Consider the following 20,450-nt stretch of genomic DNA (forward strand, 5'->3'; position numbering starts at 1 on the left):
CAAGACACAAAGCAACATTCATTAGGAGTACTGTTTCTGTCCACATGATGAATGTAAGTCCAATATTTATTCTCTTTTAACTCTGTTTGGCTCTCCACCAACTTCTGAGAAAATATCTGTCTCTATCCGTTAAATACTGCTAGTTATTAACTTTGTCTGCAGTTTGGTGCAAGAGAAGTAATGTACAGAAAGTTCAGAGCTTTTCACTGAGAACAGCTGCCTGCTACATGTGGAAACATTGATGAGAGCAGTGAGAGTGAACCAAAACAGTAAGGTTTGGGGCTGCACAACCAAAACAATGAGCTGAAAGATCCTAAACCCTTCAGTACAGCTATATATATATATATATATATTTCTCTGTGGGTTTGTTACTACAAGCGACACCCTTCACATACACACAGTCATTTGATCATTATCAATATAAAGTATTGATTATCGCAGCTTTAAAAATTTAATTGTCAAACTCTGTAATGCATGACTAACAAAAAATCTTCAATTTCACAGACAATTTTGTGGTGTCTTGCTAAAATGAAGGTTTTGAGTATGGTGGGGGTGGGCATGTTAATGACAGTTCCTCTCCCAATTTCCTCCTAATGAAATAATTCCCGTCTACCTGAGCTGATACACCCCTCTCTTGCCTGGAGTGGAGTCTGAAGATTAAATTAGAAACATCTTGTAATTCAACAAGCAAGACAGAGATACCATGAGAATGTTGTGTGTATGTGTGTATGTGTTTTCTTCAGGCTAGATTTCAGCTCAAGCCCTATGGCTTGTGTCAAGCATTTGACCTTTTGCTGGTTTTCAGTATCAAGGCTTTTTAGGTACTCAAGTGCCCCAGTCTGTTTCCATAGAAATGTGGCTTTAAGGGAATGTCCATCACTGCTGAAAGGGTGACCCAGAATACCCAAACACACCCTGCCTGATCGTATTAAAATTCTTTTGGATGGCACTCTTCTCTGGGCACACATTCCACCTTCATTGGTCAAGCGAACTGGAAGGGAACGCTACCTATTGCTATGGCAACAAAGGCCAAACAGAGAGGTCAGACAAGCGTGTCCGTGTCATTCCTAACGTGACAGTGGTCTGCCATAAACCCAAGCCGGCGTGGTAATGATACTCCTGCGCAGTGGGCAGGGCTGGCGTTCGGCTTTGTGGAAACTGGTCGGGGCCCAGTCTGGCCACACTCACAAATGGGGAGGCAACACAGGAAACCGGGGCTTCCAGTAAAAACATGTAATTAGAAACACATTGACTGGGAGCTTTGGCATGATACACCCAGCAGGAAGGGAGAGACACATGCAGTAAGGGATGCACGCGGCGGAAAAAAAAAGGGGTTTGATTGAAGTGGAGGACAAGATCACTGGGGTATTGGGTCACTGGAAAGTCCCATGAGAAAATCATATGTTGTGAGGCAAAACTGGAAAACATGGACCTAGACATGGACAGTGACAGGCAAGACACATCATTACAGACACTGATCAATGAAAACCAGGAATATCTCAACACACAAGTCAGACATCTCAGACCTGTCAGTTTAGGACAGACAAGACATGTGGCAGACAATAATATCCCACTGTTGGAAATCCCTACTACTACTACTGTTTACAAGACGCAATATAAGTGCCACTGTATTTGAGAGTGCGTCAGTATGGCCTGGAGGCCTCACCACTAAAGAGCAGGCGGCGGGCAGCACGAGCCCAGTGGGCAGCGTGGCCGTGTGGCAGGAGCCACGCCCTGCATGGCCATGCGGTGAACCAAGCTCCAGAGGGAGAGCAGGTCAACCTGGCCACATGTGATCTGAGGACCAGAGTCATCACTGACCACACTCTTCAGGAAGCCTGACAGAGACTGATAGGAGTGCGGAAACATGCAGATTTTGACTGAGCAACAGAGATGAAATGTAATCTAACACGAGCAATAGTAATTAGTTAATTGTTCTACAAACGGTGCACACTCAAAGATGTGAAGACAGACATATTGCAATAGTTATGTGTTTTTAGGAAGCCAAAGCCACACGACACAAGATTTATTGAGTTTGAACAGCAGCCCATTTGACAAACTTCACAGAGCGCCGATGAGAACGACTCACAGTTCTCCCACTTTCAGTTCACCACACATCGGATTCTCACAGAGTTAAATCCTGAGATACCAGAGAGCCTCTGCAGGGGATGGACGTGAGAAATAGTCCCCGCATCCACAGAAGAGAAACCATCAGAGGGACTCTTTAGTGTGTGGCTTTACAGATCAGGCGAGTGTTGACTGTGGCCTCAGAAAAAAAGAAAGGGCCTTAATTAGCCTTCGCTCCCAGCAGACTGCCAACCCAAGAATAGAGGTTAGATTAACAACAAGAAGTGAACACTTTTAATCAACTCTCAAAGCGTTTCCTTGTACCTCTAATGTCAACAGTTCACAAACACGTAATTAGAGCGACCAGAGGAAATGGATGTTTGGTAGGTGATGATGAGGTTTTATACATTTCAAAATACAAACGTGTGAAGTGACAATTCACAGTCTACAGATGCAGAATGAACAGCTGGGAAATGTGGAAAGCAAATGAATCTGGATACAAAACAGGACAGAAATGCACTTCTATGGAAATACATGACATACTGTATTGAACAAAGATGAATGAAGAACTATGTAAACACATACTGTAAGGAACAATATCCCTGGGCCATTCATATGAAAACATGCAACAATTCATTACAAAAGTCAACACGCACAGTACTTTGGATTTGCTTTTCATCCCTTCTTTTGGGGACGCAGCAACAGTAACATATGTTAAGCACCACTGGTCTTCACGCAACAGGTCATGGGAAAACACTTGAACCTATATTTTTTAGAGCTCATACACTAACAGGGATCCTGTAGGGGGTTCTTAACAAAATAAAAAATAGCCAAACTTATTCTTAAATTAATGATGTGGGTCAGTATTCCACGGGTTGTTGAACCAACAACAGTTTTAAGTTGTCCACCACATTATATCTAAAAACAAAAATCTTCATTCCATGGTGCAACAAACACCATTCATTTTTCTCAGCTGGTTCTCTTGGGGTCATTCATATCTCTTCAAAAGTGAAGGCTCTAGTAAATCTGACAAAGAGGCATGAGAGATATGTTTACACTCTCTGGATTTCACATAAATAAAACCTTTCTGTGTGTGCTGTTTCAGATTTGGTTAGGTTGCTGTTTTCTGAGGCCCACCTCTCCTCAACCATTCTGTTTTAATACTTTAAGATGGTGAAATTTGAAATAAAAAAAAAAATGACTTACAGTATGCTCAGTTTGGACACCAAAGAACAGGTGTTCAATGTAACAGAAAGGTGTAAACATGCAAAATGCAGTTAAAACAAAAAAGTGCACTAAAAGGTCTTTGGTCGCAAGTTTTCTTTAACACTTGGCAACTGGCCACAAATGTACAGTAAGGTATTGGTCAGTAAATAGTACAGTGGAAGAGGTCAGGCTGTAACAGTATGAACAGTAACACTGGTTAAAGGACTACAAGTGAAATGTCACAACATTTAATTTCCTCCGTGCCCTCTGAGCAGACCCAGCGGCTCTGGAGGCAGATCAAACAGATTTGGAATTTTGTTTGTTTGAAATATCCAAAACAATATCTAAACAATATGACAAAAAAAATTACAAATGTACAGTCTATATTTCAATTTCAAAATACTCGCCCTAATGTTTTCCATATTCTATGTGTGTATTTTTAATAGCAACATTTCTGCTATCTATCCATCTGTGTATACAGTATGTATAGGCCAGACTGGCTGCATGAAGCACGAGACTGAACTTTATCTGAGGAATCAGATATCATTTTCAGTCAGTGCTTCCATAATTGGCTCTAGCTCTCTGTTTCCCCGTGGACGTTCTCCATATGTACTTTGAGGTAGTCGTTCCTGGTGAACTTCTTGTGGCAGAGCTGGCACTCTGCCATGGGCCGGTTAGGGTTGTGTGTCAGCTTATGCCTGCTGAGCATCTTCTTCAAGCTGAATGACAGATCACACACCTACAAAACAAAAAACATGAAGACTTTGAATCATTATACTTAAAGCACACACACATTTTCCTGTTTACCAAAATCATCTGCTTAATATATAGTTGTATAGTTTTCATTTCAAGCTGTGAAGCCTTATCGCAAGCACAGCCGGAGACACAGAGTGATTTGTAAATCACACGTGGTGGACCTTGGCGACAGAAATCCCGTTTTTCTTTTTTTTTTTTTCCACCAGTAGCGAGAGGGAATGCATGAAACTTAACATCCATCATAAATGAGCCATTTTACACTGTACAAATGACTCCATCGTCCTCTATCAATCATGGTAATCCGCCACTGGCTGGTGTTCAGCTGCAGTTCAACACACTGCTCTGAGAATCACAGCATGTGTCCTCCTCACTCCATCTGTGAAGACCTTCAGTGCAATGAATTACATACAGAAAATTTATATCTGTGGGCGAAAAATAGAAAGTATCAATGGAGGCGTTTTGAGATTCCTGTCAGATTATAATGCAGAAAGAATTTCTGATTTCAAACCACTATGTGGCTCAAAGTTGGCTCATTTCACTGCAGCCTATCTAGCATTACGAATACAACTAGAGTCTATCATATTATCCATACTCTTATGGATGTGCTATCATGTTCTGGCTTTACTATCCAAGTGGAATTAAATGTATTTCAAACAACCTACAAATCTGATCCAGTGTCAGTAAAATATTGCACGGAGTGAAACGGTGACAGGAGCTGATGAGAGAGGGGCCTCCTCGTCTCATCGTAACCCAGATGTTACTGGATGCTTCTACAACATTTTTAATGCTGTTATGACAGACGCAGCTTATAGAGCCCTGTAGCCTGCTGGAAAACGTTCCTGGAACTGTGCAATCCTTTTGTATGACTTAAAATCCACCCAAAAATAAAATCCACATGTTATTTCTATTATCTTTAATAGTTTTGTGTAGAATTATTTACATGAAAATGTCTCTTCCAAAGCTGGGGAAAAAGAATCCAGATGAATGTTAAATGTTGCTGGAAGACACGTTCTGGTGATGCTTCGCTGACGATGAATAGGATACTGATTTTGTGGTCTTAAACAACAAATATAGACGATTCCCTGAGCACAGCCCAAACGAGTATCTGAGAATCCAGATTTGGGTGATGGATTAGACCCATGATTGTTTTTTGATGTTCATCAAAGAATTAAAAGATATTTGGAATCTTGAGCTATGATCTAAAAATATTGTTCATGACTTAACTGTCAAGTATAATACAAACAATATAATGTTAATTCTGTTAGAAAGGTGTCTTGCTGCCCAGAATCCTTTGTAGAAGCTTCAGATACAACAATCTGGGAACTGATCTTTTGGCTTCATATTTATCCATCAAATTAAAAAGTTTTGAGAGTTAGATAGGATTTGGGATTTAAGAGATTCCTAAGATACTGTTGCGGCTTTCCAGATAAAAAAAAAGAAAATATAAGGAGCTGCCTTATGTTTCCAATTTTTCAAAAATGGCGATTAAACACAGCATTGAAAAAGTTTGTTCTAAACATGGACAACATCTTCTGCCGCGTGTTCCCTCCCCAGTCTCTGAGAATAATTATTACTCCTGCAGTATTATAAGCAGAGGGTAATTTCTTCCTCTGATCCTCTCAATGTGTTTACGTGAGATCAGCCCACTCTGCCCCTCCAGAGAAGCAAGATCACTATCTGCCTCTAACTGAGCGCCCCCCCCCCCCCCTTCCAACTTCTTCCCCACATCTGGCCTGGTGCCACAGCGCCATCACACACACACACACGCACATACACACACACACAGGCAAATACATGTAAGAATCAAAAGAGTGAGGACAGTTGCTGGCTGATCCTTTAGAGGTAGAGGTGGTTGGATACTCACATCACACTGGAAAGGTTTCTCTCCTGTGTGGGTCCTCATGTGCTCGTCCAGTCCTCTTTTCTGACTGAAGGCCTTGTTACACTCGCTGCATTTATACGGCTTCTCCTGCAGCGACACACAGACACACACTGCATTTAGACAGGGCACTTCATCTGTCAGTGTGCGGCGGAACAATATATATAAAGCGATACTTCCCCAGTTTGTTCACATATGGACACAACCTGGTGGAGGATTTGTGTCCATAATGCACCAAGGTGCGCACAAGTGTAGTGACACACGTATGTGCGCACACACGCTACGGGAGAAAAGCAAACAGACACGCACGGCACAGTGGAAAACACAAGATGTGGAAATATTCCTGTTACACACACACTTTTACACACTGATACCCTCTCACCTCGCACCCCTGTGTTCTCCCTGTGAGTTTATGAAGATATGAAATGAAAGACTGTACAGCCCCTGCAGTAGGGAGGAAATGACCGGCATAGGGGCCATCAAAAACACATGGATTCCTCAAAAGAGTAAGGAAAACACACCAGAGAAAATCCCTTTGAACGTATATCAGCGCACTGGCACTGTGGGGCTGTAGAATATCACTCCTCTGTCTCCACACCTCATCAGTTTACCAAAGAACATTTCCTCTGCGCCTTTTGGAGGACTGTCTCAGTGTCAGTCAAAGCGGCTATCTCACTGTGGGTGCGTTTTCACAAAAACTCCAAGTATGCATGTGTGTGCGTGCATGTACATGTGTTCAAATGGGCGGACGACCTTGAAAAGTAGGTGTGACCTAAAATCTGAGGGGAAAAAGCGGTGACACCTAAAAGACTTGAGGAGAAATAAGAAGCATGGAGATAGTGGGAGTTGGCTCCCAGTGTCACTCTTTGGGAAGCTGTTTTTGACAAGACTGGCTGATAGCGAAGGCTCAACCCATTTAAAGCTTAGTTGTCATGGGAACGGGGTGAATGCAGGAAGTGAGGGTCCTGGGAAAGGCGCTATCATGTGGGCGGGGCAAGGAGTGCCCAGTGACAACAGGATACAAAAGGAGGTAAAGATCAGGTTCACTGCATGTGCGCGTGTGAGCGGGCACATGTGTGTGAGGGGATTTAAGTATGCAACTGTTTGTGCGCATGTGACAGAATAAAGGGGAGCATTGGGAAAAAAGCTTTGTGTGTGTGTGTGAGAGAGAGAGAGAGAGAGAGAGAGAGAGAGAGAGAGAGAGAGAGAGAGAGAGAGAGAGAGAGAGAGAGAGAGAAACCGGCCTCAAGGAAACACACTCAGTGGTGATCTGTGTGATGCAAATTTCCACTAACGAGGATCACTTCTCCCAGTAAAGAATTCTTTCTCCATAAGGGAAGAATGGTTCTTGTATGACAAAGAAAAAAAAAATCTATGAGGGGTCAAAGTTCAAAGGTCAGGAAACACATGGATGGACTTAGGTGATGTGGTGTACCCAGAATGCATCGCTATGACCCCGGTAACATCGAACATCTGTACCTGGTGACCTTCACTCTGCAGCAGCTGTTCACCCTTCGACCTTTAACCTGATCTTTCCTCTGAATCTGACCACTCTCCACAGACAGCAAATGTATAAAGGCATGGATGGAGTCTTGTTTATTTACTCCATGAAAGCCTCACTTCTCATGTGTCGTGTTAAATATGTGGATATTTGTAAAGCAGCATGCCAACAGGAAGTTGTTATGCTCTCATAGGCTTTAGGGTGCAGTTGTTGTGCAGTTGTCAGGATGTGTTTTCATATACTGAAAGATACTGACTGTTGCTAACTGATTGTCTAAGAGTGGTCATTTCCTTGCTGTAGGTACTGAATGAAGACTGAAGAAACGCATCCAGGTTTTCAGTACAGAGGATATTCTCATGTGATAGTATATTTATAACATTTCAATGATAGGAATCAGAGAAGTTGCAATAATAGAGCTACTACAGTTGCTCATGTCTGATCATGAGACAGTGTTTGTGGGTAGAACTGAAGCCATAGTGCAAGCTCTTTGCTTTGTATGAGTGTGTGACTTTAAATAAAATTATAATGATAATGATATACATATGTAATTTTGGTCATCCTGAACTGATTTTACAGGAAATGGTTGCCATGACGCGTAGTTTCCTCTTTCCTGGCTGCTTCTTTGATTCATGTGTTTCTATTATTCTGCGTATGTCAGTGATTGTTGAGTTTAAAATGCAATAAACAAATGTGATAATGAAAGAAAGACTTGTACTGTAATTGGGTTATTACTTAAATCCACAGTAACTGTCGTCTATTTTTTGCCCTTTTGCTCTCAGTATGTTAGCTCCTTATTCTCTTGTGATTGTTGCACAAACGAAGGAAACTAGCGAGCCCTGCTGAATAGATAACAAAGCATCTGAAGTAGGTGTTAGAGATGATACGAGTTTCCTTTTAAAAATGCGAATGTGATGTAACAACATTACCACAAGTCTCCTGTTGTTGCTCTTCACCAGAGTTAAATGGCACCAACACCAAAAGCAAAATGTAAGATTGAGATATGTAGAGATTGTTTAAATGAATTCCAACAAATTATGTTAGTTCTTATTCATACAGACTGATTTTTTTTTAAATGACAACCCTAACATAAATTATTTCATTATGAAAACAGTGAAAGCCTCTCTAAGTTTTAAAATTTACAGTACTCAAGCAGCCTGGCTTCATGCCCAAGAGCAAAATATGGAACCTTTCAGATAAAAAGTGTGTTTCTTATTAGACAACACACAGCCACATCCATTTGCATCCGAGATCAAAACAACATTATTAAAAATCTCCTTATTTTCAAAATGCCAGCAGTTCAGATTCAGCATTAAATGTGTTTCATTCTAGTTGCTGATGATGTGGTTTGTGGTATAAACACACAAACTACAAACGCATCCATCTCATGTCATCTGTACATTAACAGTGAGCTTCAGCTCCTTCAGCCAAATGACATTAGTTTCGCCGAACAGTGACTTCATCTGGCTCTGCTGTTTGTAACTGTTCAGCCCATATTTCAGAGCGCTGTGAGCAAAGGCAGATCTGGGAACATTAGGAACAAAACATCAGTCAGTTTAATCAGCAGCTCACTAGGAAATTATACCTGCCTGTTTCTACTGAGAGACGTCAACCTGGGCAGGATACCTCCATTATCGACACGATGTAACAGCAGAGCGCTGTGCTCTGGACAGCATTAAAGGAGAACAAATCTTTGATATTAACAGTGCTGACAGGACCCTACTGTCACACTCATAGCTGTATAAATTGATGATGGAAATCTATGATGAAATACATATTAAGTCTCATTCGTCAAACGTGACGCCGACACACACACACACATCCAGATGCACAAAACGAGCTCATGGAAAGTGTCGCTTTTTTGGAGAACTTCAATGCGTCGAGGAGTGACGCAGGGAAATGAGCGACGTCCCGACCAAGGATATGACCTCATGACGTCCAGTACCACAAGCCTGTGACTCACTTTTCACATTTCCAGGCCTTTAAAATAATGTTTGCTATGTCTTCTGAATGTAAGCAGTTGTCCAGAGAGTCAGCTGTTCTCCGTTTATAAAGCAGTAAAAGAGGGAATGTGAGTAACCAACACAGTGTGAATGAAGTGTATTTTCTTTTTGACTGTATTTACAATGTCTTTTGTGTCAGTATGCATTACTAGCTGCTGCTTCATGAAAGAACCTGTGAGTGTGGGAATTACCTCATGATTAAATGGGTTGGGAGTGTCACATAGACAAAAGACAAAGAAATGACAAGACTTTTCTCGCTAGGTGAGGTGTGTGAGAATTTCTTTATGCACACTATGCAAAAAAAACAAAAGCTAAACAGAAAGTCTGAAGCGTAGCATCCAGATAAAAAGATAAAGTCGGTAGGACACCTGGGACTGAGTCGCTTTTTCATTTTCTGTCTCTACACCTATTCACCATCTTGTCTTTTCTTCTCTCATCTCTCTGCATCCTGCATGAAAGTTTATATATGCATCATCGCTCACTACTATCTAGTAGACATCATGCATGTTGCTCTCATGGATTCTATTTACGTTTTGTGGTTATAAAAAAATGTATATTGGACAGCTGGTTGGCTGGGTAATCCCCACTCTAGATTTCTGAAGGAGATTTAGATTTACAGAGCACAGACTTATACACTTATAGTCAAGAGTTATTTGGTGTTGCTTCACACTCAAACAAAGATTAACACAGGCAAACACAAAGAAAAGCCCAGAATGTAAAAGGAACATACAGTTAACTTCATTGCGTCAAACAGAACCAAATACAAACATACTTGTATTTGAATGTCATGAATAGGGATCAAAATAAGGCAAAACTACTGCTGTGAAAGGGAAGACAATAAAACATTAAAAGCAGTACAGTTAGGTTTTCAAAGGCTTTTTTCACAGCAGACATTTTGATTTGTCACAGCAGGGGAAACACAGGTGTTACTAATAACATTAACGATTGCTCCGTTCTATTCAAGTGGCCCAATAATAATACAATATAGTGTGACAGTGAGCCAACATGCACAACCAGGACTCTGAAACTGAAGCAGCTAAATGGAATTCAGCCATCATTAAGTTTATTATTTACACCTGTGCTTTTCCTTCTGTGAGATGTCAAAATGTCTTTCATGAAAAAGGCCTACGGTGCATTTGGTGATGCTTTGACTGGGTAACCATGCCAATGCTTTTATCACTTCAGTAAATATATGATAATGCCACCACAGCATGCGGCAGAAATAAAAACACAAAGGCACATAGTTACACTTGAAGGTTACTGTGTAGTAAAAACACTGTTGAGTACAACCACAACTGTGTCACAGTCAGCAGCACTTGATGCACCAGAGTAGATACTCTATACATCCAAAATATCTATATTGTATCCAATCAAGTTTATTAATTGTGAAATCTAAAATTATGACCGGTAACGTGAGAAAAATAATGGTGTTTGTACATAGTGGAGTAGCAATTAATAGCAATGGAGAGTACACAACATCTACCCTTAAAGGAAAATGAGAGATGGTGAAAACTTACTCGAGTGTGTGTACGGATGTGCATCTTCAGGCCATCGTTCTTGCTAAATGCTTTGTCACAATAGGGGCACTGGTACGGACGCTCACCTAGGGAACAAAACACCATCAGTGTGTATGAGACCACATCATTCATATATAAAACTGATACTGTACCGTACAGTTTTAAGTTCAACCTTCAACTCTATCAAACAGGAAGACATTCGCAGGAAGAAACTTACTGATCACAAACACACATTCACAGATACAAAGATGTTCTCCAACATGACCATCTTAAAGACGTGAAAAATGTGTATATTTCAGTATCTTGGCCATGCTAAAAAGTGTGACGTCCTGCCTCACGGATAGTTTAGGTGTGTGTGCTGCTACAATACTTCTGTCCTGTGCCTTCCTGTAGGTGCTGTTCCTGACATGCTCTAACACAGATCTGACCGGGCTACTGGTACAACAGATATTATTCACTTTGAACCAGTCATTTCACTATTCACTCCAGAGCAAACATTTGTGTTGGCTTGAATTCACGGCTTGCTGTCTGAGCAACAACTGGCCAGTAGTTTAGGAGCACATCAGAGGCAATGCGGCTTATCCTAGCTGGATCAAAAGCAGTTCAGCCGAACTCCTACAGATCCTATCTGAGCGCACACCGATGATGACAAAGAGAAAGTGACAGGCTGTCAGTCAAACAGTCCATGGACACATGGATCTGTTTACCCTGTGCTGATCCATGGGCCAGATAGGAGCACCACAGTTGATTACTAATCTATAAAAAGGATATGAGGTAACCTATAGAAGTGCACTGAAATGAAAATCTCAGACAGGAAAATACAGTATAAAACTGACAAGAAAAAAACCTGGGTTGAATAATTGCTTAATTTATTGCATAGCTGTACTCTTAATCAGGAAACTAGTACTATCTAAATCAACCTCCTGTGTTCAGGAAACTAAAAAGAGATCAAGGAATCAAACAATAAAAAGGTATTGACCTTTTTTTTCTTAAGTCCCCTTCCTTATGATATAAAGACTACTCTCCTCTGAATTCATCTATATTCCTGCAAGTGTATTCAGTGCACTTAAATGATACGCTAAAATTAGACATCACTGCAGCACAACGATCTAATGTCTTAATAGTAACGTAATCTCTCTTCAGTGACTAATTGTTGAATAGGCAAGTGAGTCATTTTATTGATGGGGGAGATGTTTTGCCCCTTTAAGTAATAAGGTTAATTAGCTGTGTTTCCTTGGGATTCAAAATGCAAAGATGCTTATTAAATCAGAAAATCCATCTGGGGAATATATGAGAGAAGTAATATTATCCCACTGCTATAAACACAAGTGTTGGAGGGATATTTCTCTTCTGTTTCTTGCAGTAGGTCCAAGTCTGGTTACGCAGCCAAGATGTGAAATATTGATTGAGGTATACAGTAAATATTTAAGACAATTTTTATGTTTATTACATTAAATATTAAGTAGAGAGGATTGATTAATATGGTGGCAGAAGCAAATGTGTTTGTATATGTGGAAATTATACATTTGAATGATTTCATTTGAATATTGCTGCTGGTTTTTCATGTTATTTTTTTCTGACTTAATGAGATAAACTCATATAACTATTTGTGGAGTCTGACCACTAATTTGTCTTCATCTTTTTTTCTTTTTTTTTTTAGACTTGATCTTTGAAATGATTCACATCTCATGACGTCTATCTTCCAGCAGAGAAGATATGACAGCGGTCATGTAGCAGATACACAAGTGGGGGTCTAAATCCACCATAAACCCCCCACAAGAGGGCTTCAGAGGAGCACAAGGATAAGCGCTGTGACACAAAGTAATAAAACGTGTAACCTCACGTTGGTGTGGAAAGGGTTAACATGACATGTGGACTGATTACACATACCAAAACATGTGCACAGGGCAGGCTCACAATTCTGTCCCAAAATCCCCTCCTGCACAATTTCAGCCTCTAGGAGGCCTTTTGTTGACAAACAGGAAAATCTGAATGCCAGATGTGTTTTGAGACAGAGGAGAGTAAATCCTATGTCTTATGTAGCATGTGTGGTATCGGGTTAAGGCCCCGCACTAGCCTTGGGGAGTCCTGGGGAAGGCATTAGTGTGCTAATAGCACCGGAGCACAGTGTGCCAGTGTACTCTGCGCCTTGGATCATATCCCTCCCAGGAGCTGGCTATTGTCAGTGAATACACAGCACAGACAACCACACCCTGCAAACACAGGGGCTCGCAATAAGTGCACACCAATTCACCTACTTAACCTATACACTCTCTGGTTCTGGACATGTGTGCCTCATCTGGAAAACAGAGAAAATGATGGTATTCGATATTCTAAAAGAGGTCATTCATAGATAGATTTGCTCACTTACAGATCCCATGTCTTACTCAATCTTAATAACAAACACTGCTTTCATTTCTTTTCCAATAGTCCAACCTGCTTGGAATAAAATAAGAGCAACTCAATCTCTTAGTGAAACAGGAAATAAACAAATGCTACTAGGAAACCTAAGTAGTAACATTCTTGCAACATTCGTCTCTGTTATTCGTGCGAGAGGCTTTGTGTCTGTTCCGCTGAGTGTTACTGTAACTAGAAACCCTCCACTTATTCTCCAGATTGAGCCAGATTGTTTGGGGATTATGAGGGGTGGCTGCAGCACTGAGCCAGGGCTTTATGTGTGTGGAGATGGTAACTGATTTAGCATGTGCTGAAACAGTACACCATCTCTTTGACCCCGGGTGTCTCCCCCGCCCCCTGCTGTGGCCCTCACACTCCTTGTCTGCTAATCGATCCGTTTGGCACCCCTCGTGTGTTGTATATGTGTGCATACGGCCGTGTGTCTGGTTAGCAGATGGTCGGCTTTGTCGTTTGCCTGCCGCACAGCGTTCGTGTTATGGAGAACGCTTTGTAGCTTCGGGCTCTGGTCTGAAAGACATTAGTGCTGTCCATCAGAAATTAATTCCTGGCTTCCTCCAGTTCAGCCAGACAGTGGCCCTCCACTGTCCTTCTCTCTGCCCTGTGCCACATGCCGACAGGGGCCACGGAGGTAATGTGATATTGGTGTGTTGGAGATGATAAGAGATTGCCTTTGATGAGCTGTAGGAACGCCCGACAACTTTTACACTTGACCTTTCCATTATAGCTGGGGTCTCGGTAGATTTCTCCACTTCCTCAAACAATTCTCCATGTGAAGATACCTGTATCAGACAAGTCCATGCCCGAGCCTAACCACAGACTCGCCTTACCACACATGCAGCAGATCTGAACTCCTGACACGTGTCCCAAAACACAATCCTCAATCCAAATAAAGCATCTGCCCAGCACCAAAAAGGAGTTAAAGCTATATATAGCATTATAGCGAAGCACTATTCATCATAGGGACAGACAATCATTCAGTACATGGTGATTTTACTTTACAAGATTGTAACCATGACCACAGTCAAGACAAACAAAATCATCTGTGCGTTAATAGGTTCAGTGATTCCAGAGTTCTACCAGATGTCCATTTGAGGGCAGTTGTTCTGTTTTGAAATCAGTTAAAGCTGCAATGTGTAGCTTTTTAAAACATCAAAATATGGCTGTGTATAATTACCATAAAAAAATGAAACCATGATCAAAACAATTAGTATCCTCTGTCTCGTGCCAGTGGTATAGCTAGTGCGTGTTTAAGAAATTAAGACGGCATTTTTCAAGAACAAAATACTTTAGTGGAGTGTGCTGTATACTGACATGAATATTAATAGTTGTCTCATTGACAAATGCCTATTTGCACACAAAAAAAGCAGCCTTCTGATCTTGCGCCAAAGAGCAATCTGAATCCCAGCAATCCAAAGTAAATTACACAACAGAAAATGCACATAGAATCTAAATTTAAGTAGCAGCAATTTTCTGATGTTAAAATGTTTCATGGAGCACACAACTGTAACACAAGCCTTTAGTACAGTGAGGGAGATCTACTTCACTAGTCATCTGTGGTGCAAAAGTTACAGAACCATACTCTTACTCTACGTCTCTGAGGAAAACCAGACACTGAATTTTGGCCCATATGTATATCATCTACTGTATATAATCTGATAATAACAGACTATAGGCTTTGACAATGACAGTTCCCCTGTGTCCTGGGTCTGTGAGAACTTGGACTTGTTAATTTGTTGACTTGCCACTGGCTCGTTCTATTGTGCCTTCATTTGATTACTGACTGATTAGTACATCAAAGAGGTATGCCACTGATTTTACACATTTACACAGGTTGTATCATGTCTGCTGTGACTCTGAATGTAGCTCTCTATAAGCTGAGAAAATAACCCTGATCATGTCATGCATTATGGGATATTTTGGGAGCATGACCTACAGTATACCGTCAAACAGTCAGTTTCTGCTGCTTCAATTTTGACCATAAATCTAAAAACTTCACAGAAGTGCAATAACAAATTGCTGGGATGCTGCCTTAAAGCCATGTGTGAATTTTTATAGCAACTTTAAATCATTCTGATGATTTTTGTTTGTAGTAAAATGAGACAATTCCAGTGAATTCTCAGCATGGCATCTCTGTTTTGCTTTCAACTCAGTCATGTCAGTGTCCTAGTTAAATTCAACAGTGTAGAGTCGACACTTTGTAGTGGTGGCTATTCTTCGTTTTATTCTGTCTCATGTTTCTGTCTGTTACATTTGCAGTGTGTTACAATGTTGATGGTCATGAACAACTCACTTGAACTATTGATGTGTTTCATAGTCAAGGTTTTTTTTTGTCTGCTGAACCTGTGCAAACACACTAGAGACATCCTCGCCTGACTAGACATGTGGAAAATCTGTATTTACAACATGGACACTAAATCATGATTTTTAAGGGTTAAAATGCATATAACACTGATTTGTTGCAACACAGCTCATGGTCTAACACTAGGGATTGTGCCCAAACATGACATGTCCTATGATGTCAGTATGACACCGAGGCACTGGGTTCTGTCAACATCTCCCTTGACATTAATATTTTTCATGACCCCACTTTGGTTATTTACCACATCATGGCACACATGTTGGGAAAATCTACTCACACTGAGCTCTGATGTGGAGAAGGACACATTTGCATCATGATGGGGCCAAAAAGAATAATTTAGAAAATGACAGAAACATCCATCATGACTACTGAGTTCCACAACGTCTTCAACATCCACGTCCAAGTTTTTGACAGCTCACACTTTATGGGTTGTTGGTGATCTCATAAAGGCTGTTCTATGAGACGCCTGCCTCTGTCGCGCTACAACTAATTTGTCTGAGCTCAGCATGATGTTCAAACCAAATTAAACTGAAACGTAACCCAAGCTAAATATGCAGTATAAATATACAGATATACAGAGATTTATGTTTCCAATTTTTTTATTTAAAGCTGTTTCTCACTTTGCCCATTTCTCTCATAATTCTCTTCAGTGTTGGTAAAATGATCGGGGAAGGAAATCTCCAAGGAATCCTCCTCAAAACAAAGTCCTCTGTGTTTAGCAGGTAAATAATCAATGCTGACTTGTTCCTGTGAAGCAGGAAGACAAACAAGATCAAGCTTTCCTGTCTGCCATCCAGAGAAGCTGTCGATTTAAAGGTCTTCACCTCAGCTGGTGGCCTTTTTTAAGAGATTACTGACAGAATAACTAGCCATCTTTAAAGTTTTACTTACATTAACGGGGTTGTTTTATGATTTACACATTCCACATTTATCACACAATTTACATACCCAAGGATGAGTTACATGAGCCATGTGTGCCAACGAAATTACCCTTCACTGTTTGAAAACAAGATGAGTCTTGTCAGGATTGTCGCTCAGGGAACGACTCACACTTTTCACCAAAGCTTTTTTCCCCCCATCACAAAAAAACACAACAAACAAAAAAATCCCAGTCTATAGAATGAGGGGACAGATTTACAGCCAGTCAGGGTCAAGGGTCATCCTGCTGGATGCTTTCTTGGAGTGGTCTTTTCTCTCTTTACTCCTTTCTTTCTTTGAGGTGTCCCCTCGGCTCCCACCCCTCCCCCAGCATTCCTCTCTTTTGTTTATTCTATATAAATACAATCAGACTGGGCTGCGGCCCACACTGGTTTACATTCTCCCTTTCTGTTGGTTTGTCCTTCACACATACACATGTATGAAAACACACACATAAACAGCTCGCACACACACAGATACAAAGGAGGCTGTTGACAGAGTGTGGTAGACTTGTCAAAGGACCATCGTCCTGCTACCACACTGCTTTACTGACGCTCAATTACATACACACTTTGAACAATACACACTAACCTTAACAACACCTGAAGAGAGGCTACACATATATGATTCGGGCTGAAATAACTGTTAATATGATAAGAGCTGTGGAATCCAAAGGTAAAAAGGTGTGAAGCTAATGAAGCTGACTAAGACATTTATGTGGGCTGGTAATGATGCCATTCCTGCACCTGGATTCAATGGGAAGATCAGAAAACATTCCGCAGACAGGAAGACTGGTATGCTTTACAGAAAATTGCCATTTTTGACAAACCTATTCAGCTTAAAAGGCCATCAGCAGCTGTGTCTTTTTCCAGAAGGTAAACAAAGTAAAATGGCATATTCAATCCCAAAAAGACAGTAGCACTGTGTAACAATGGGGAGGGAACATGGCAAGGACAGAGAGATGAAGTTTAAGTGTTAGAGAGGAAAAGAGGGAGACAGCCAGGAGCGGGCAGAGAGACAGAGAGAAAGAAAGAGTGAGTGAAGGAGTTTAGAGGCCAAGAAGTGTGTGTGTGGCCGTGCCAGGTCTCTGCACCAGTCTGTTGGTAAGGAAACGCACAGGAATGTGTAGCTTTCCAGTTTAAGGCAGTTTAATGAACATCCAGGGCTCTATTTTTGTGGCGGTGCAAAGGCTGGTGCAGGCATTGAATTTTAATGTTAGAACATTTTTACATGTTGGAAGTGACCTCGCCACACTGACTACAAGTTGACTTTTGGAAGTAACAACTCTTAAATCAACATATTTACTGACTGTCATGAAAATCCAAAAGTTTGGCCACCACTGCTTCTTCTGTGTAACTTTAAAATGATGTCAGCAGGTGGGTTCATCACTCGGTACTGTTTGGTTGCTGCATAACAAAACAATATAGCCCTCTCTCCCTATAAGAAATCCTCTATTCAGTCTGAATATCAGGCTTGGTATTTATGTGGTCTCTCATGTTGGAGGACCAGGTCTGTTTCTAATGCAACATGATACAGTTGATAATTTGGTCATTGACTGGACCAACACATTTAGAGCAACATACAGAATCCAAGTTCAATTTGATTATAGCAAGAATGCCAGTGGAGAATTTTGTACTGAGCTAACGATTGAAATATGACTTACAGCTCTATGGACATGTGTAGATACGACAGCATGACTAGCACTGATACTCCAGTGATGGTAATGGCAGCTGACTGAAGGTCGACTTAAAGCATTGAACTATGGAGGGCCACTGACCTGTGTGGCTGCGGATGTGGACCCTTAGCGTGCCGTTGCTGGCAAACTTTTGTCCACAGTACGGGCAGATCTTCTCCTTTTCCCCCGTGTGTGTCTGGGAGGGAAATGATAAAACAGACATATGGATGATGTTAAGAAAAACATTTGTAACATTCATCCTCACATCCTTCCTGCATTACAAACTAAAATGTGATCTACTGTGATAGCTGGGATTCAATGTCAGGACGTATCAGATACTCATCAGAACATTCTAAAAAATAGAGAATTAAGCTTTATCATACTGTATCTTTAAACAACTGTACATACAAACATAATTTGATTTTGGTACTTTTTGTTTGGTGAAAGCAACTCCGGGATCTAGATTCCACTTTAAATGCTCTCTTCAGAGCATTTTCTTAACTGACCTGTCAGATTGGGTTAAAAAAAAACTAAATTTCAGTATCCCCCATACTGCAGCACTAACAAGTGAATGGAGGTGCACATGTTCACATGACAATGGATCCACTGAGCTGCCCTGAGGGCAGGATCAAAGAACACAGATGATGCACGTATGTATTCATCTCCCCTTCCTCTTTGCTCTTCTTCCTCTCCCTTCACCTCCCAGCAGTCCACTATGTTGAGCTCTGTGGACTCATAAGGGCTGCACATGCAAACAGGGAAGAAGGGCATGTGGAAAGGGTGTACTACCTCCTGTACCTTTCCCTTCACCCCTTCCCCCTCGTTCCTCTCCTTCCCTCTTTCCTTGTTGAAAAGTACGCTCTGAATTCCTCTCCTGGCCTGTTGTAAATTCCCGAGAATAATCGTGAGTTTGAAAGGCTCAAACTCAGAGCGACAGTTTCAACAGCAGTACAACAATACAGGAACACCTCCTCTCTGGGCCCCCATCCTTTCCTCCATCACCCCACTGTGTCCCTCTGACACCTCGGGTGTTTCGTTACAAAGGCTCCATCCACACACACACACAGAAACACACACACATGCTCACACAGACACACACATACACATGCATACATCCATGTGAGTTTCCAAACATGCACACACACTCACACACAATCATGCACAAACAAATCCACATATACGAACACATGTGTCCCAGATGGAGCCGTGCTGCATTATTTAGTTAGTTGTTTGTACAACAGAGAAAACATTTTCCACCTTCATAAACAGATGGCCGAAGGGAACGCAAGCAATTGCACTGGAGAACATCAGGTTCTAAATCATAAGTGTGGAATTTACGGGGGGTTGTAGGTAATCATCAAAAGTTTTTATATTTAAATGGCCCATATGTCTGTAACTACTCAAAAACCAACCCTGTAATTTTCAGTGATTCGTGCATTCTTGCAGCCCAGCATTGACAGAGATGAGACTATCTTGTACAATGTGCAAAATATACAATACATGCACATACATGCTGACACACACACACCCTCTCATATAACACAACTCCAGGCTCACTGAGGAGAGAGCATTTACTGTAACACAAGAGTGCTCCATGAATTACTTGGGCCTGTTCTGCCAGAAATGTACTGTACAGCATTACTGTTCAATTACACGAGCAACTGCTGCAACGACATATTCACACGTGATGAGAGTTCAGGGAAACATGCAGACATAAACTCAAGGATCAATTCTGTCCTGTGTTGAGTAGGGAAGAAAGAAAGCGGATGATTCTGTAGCACAATTTCCACGGCAAAAACGTCACTTTTAGCAAGTCATTCAGTGCTATCATCAACCTTTTCATAAAACTTCAAACTTAAGTAATTGCATTTGCCACATAAAATGTCAGATAGGCCTTTCCATCACTATCAGAATTGACATTTGATTAAGTACAACTCTTAAAGCAACTAAATTTCAAATTATCTGACAGATTCACTTGTTTAAATCAGTCAATCCACTCAAGCTTAGTGGCTACATCTGTAAGGGCTTGGAGAGGAGTTATCTAGTAATTCAAAAGCAGCCTTTCTCTTAGAATAATGGAGGTAAGCTCATAGTGGGAAACCTGGATCAGATGTTTTGCTTTCATGATGTTACTTTTGATTTTCATCATATGTG

The 20,450-nt window shown here is 41.1% G+C and overlaps 1 protein-coding gene across 5 annotated transcripts in view; it reads right to left on the reverse strand.

Moving 5' to 3' along the window:
• Positions 1–2,338: 2,338 nt before the first annotated feature.
• prdm5 (PR domain containing 5) overlaps positions 2,339–20,450 on the reverse strand; it is a 36,662-nt gene continuing 18,550 nt past the window's right edge. For 4 of the 5 annotated variants that reach the window (XM_042416073.1, XM_042416074.1, XM_042416071.1 and 1 more), the window contains exons 17-20: positions 18,399–18,492; positions 10,927–11,012; positions 5,894–5,998; positions 2,339–4,012 (exon numbers count right to left, since the gene is read on the reverse strand). In XM_042416073.1, coding sequence (XP_042272007.1) covers positions 3,848–4,012; positions 5,894–5,998; positions 10,927–11,012; positions 18,399–18,492 — 450 coding nt within the window. In that variant the 3' untranslated portion in view covers positions 2,339–3,847. Of the gene's footprint in view, positions 4,013–5,893; positions 5,999–10,926; positions 11,013–18,398; positions 18,493–20,450 lie in introns of those variants that run through there. The other variant, XM_042416076.1, reaches the window with a different exon arrangement.

This window comes from Thunnus maccoyii, chromosome 7 (genome assembly GCF_910596095.1).
Source record: "Thunnus maccoyii chromosome 7, fThuMac1.1, whole genome shotgun sequence".
Taxonomy (NCBI): domain Eukaryota; kingdom Metazoa; phylum Chordata; class Actinopteri; order Scombriformes; family Scombridae; genus Thunnus; species Thunnus maccoyii.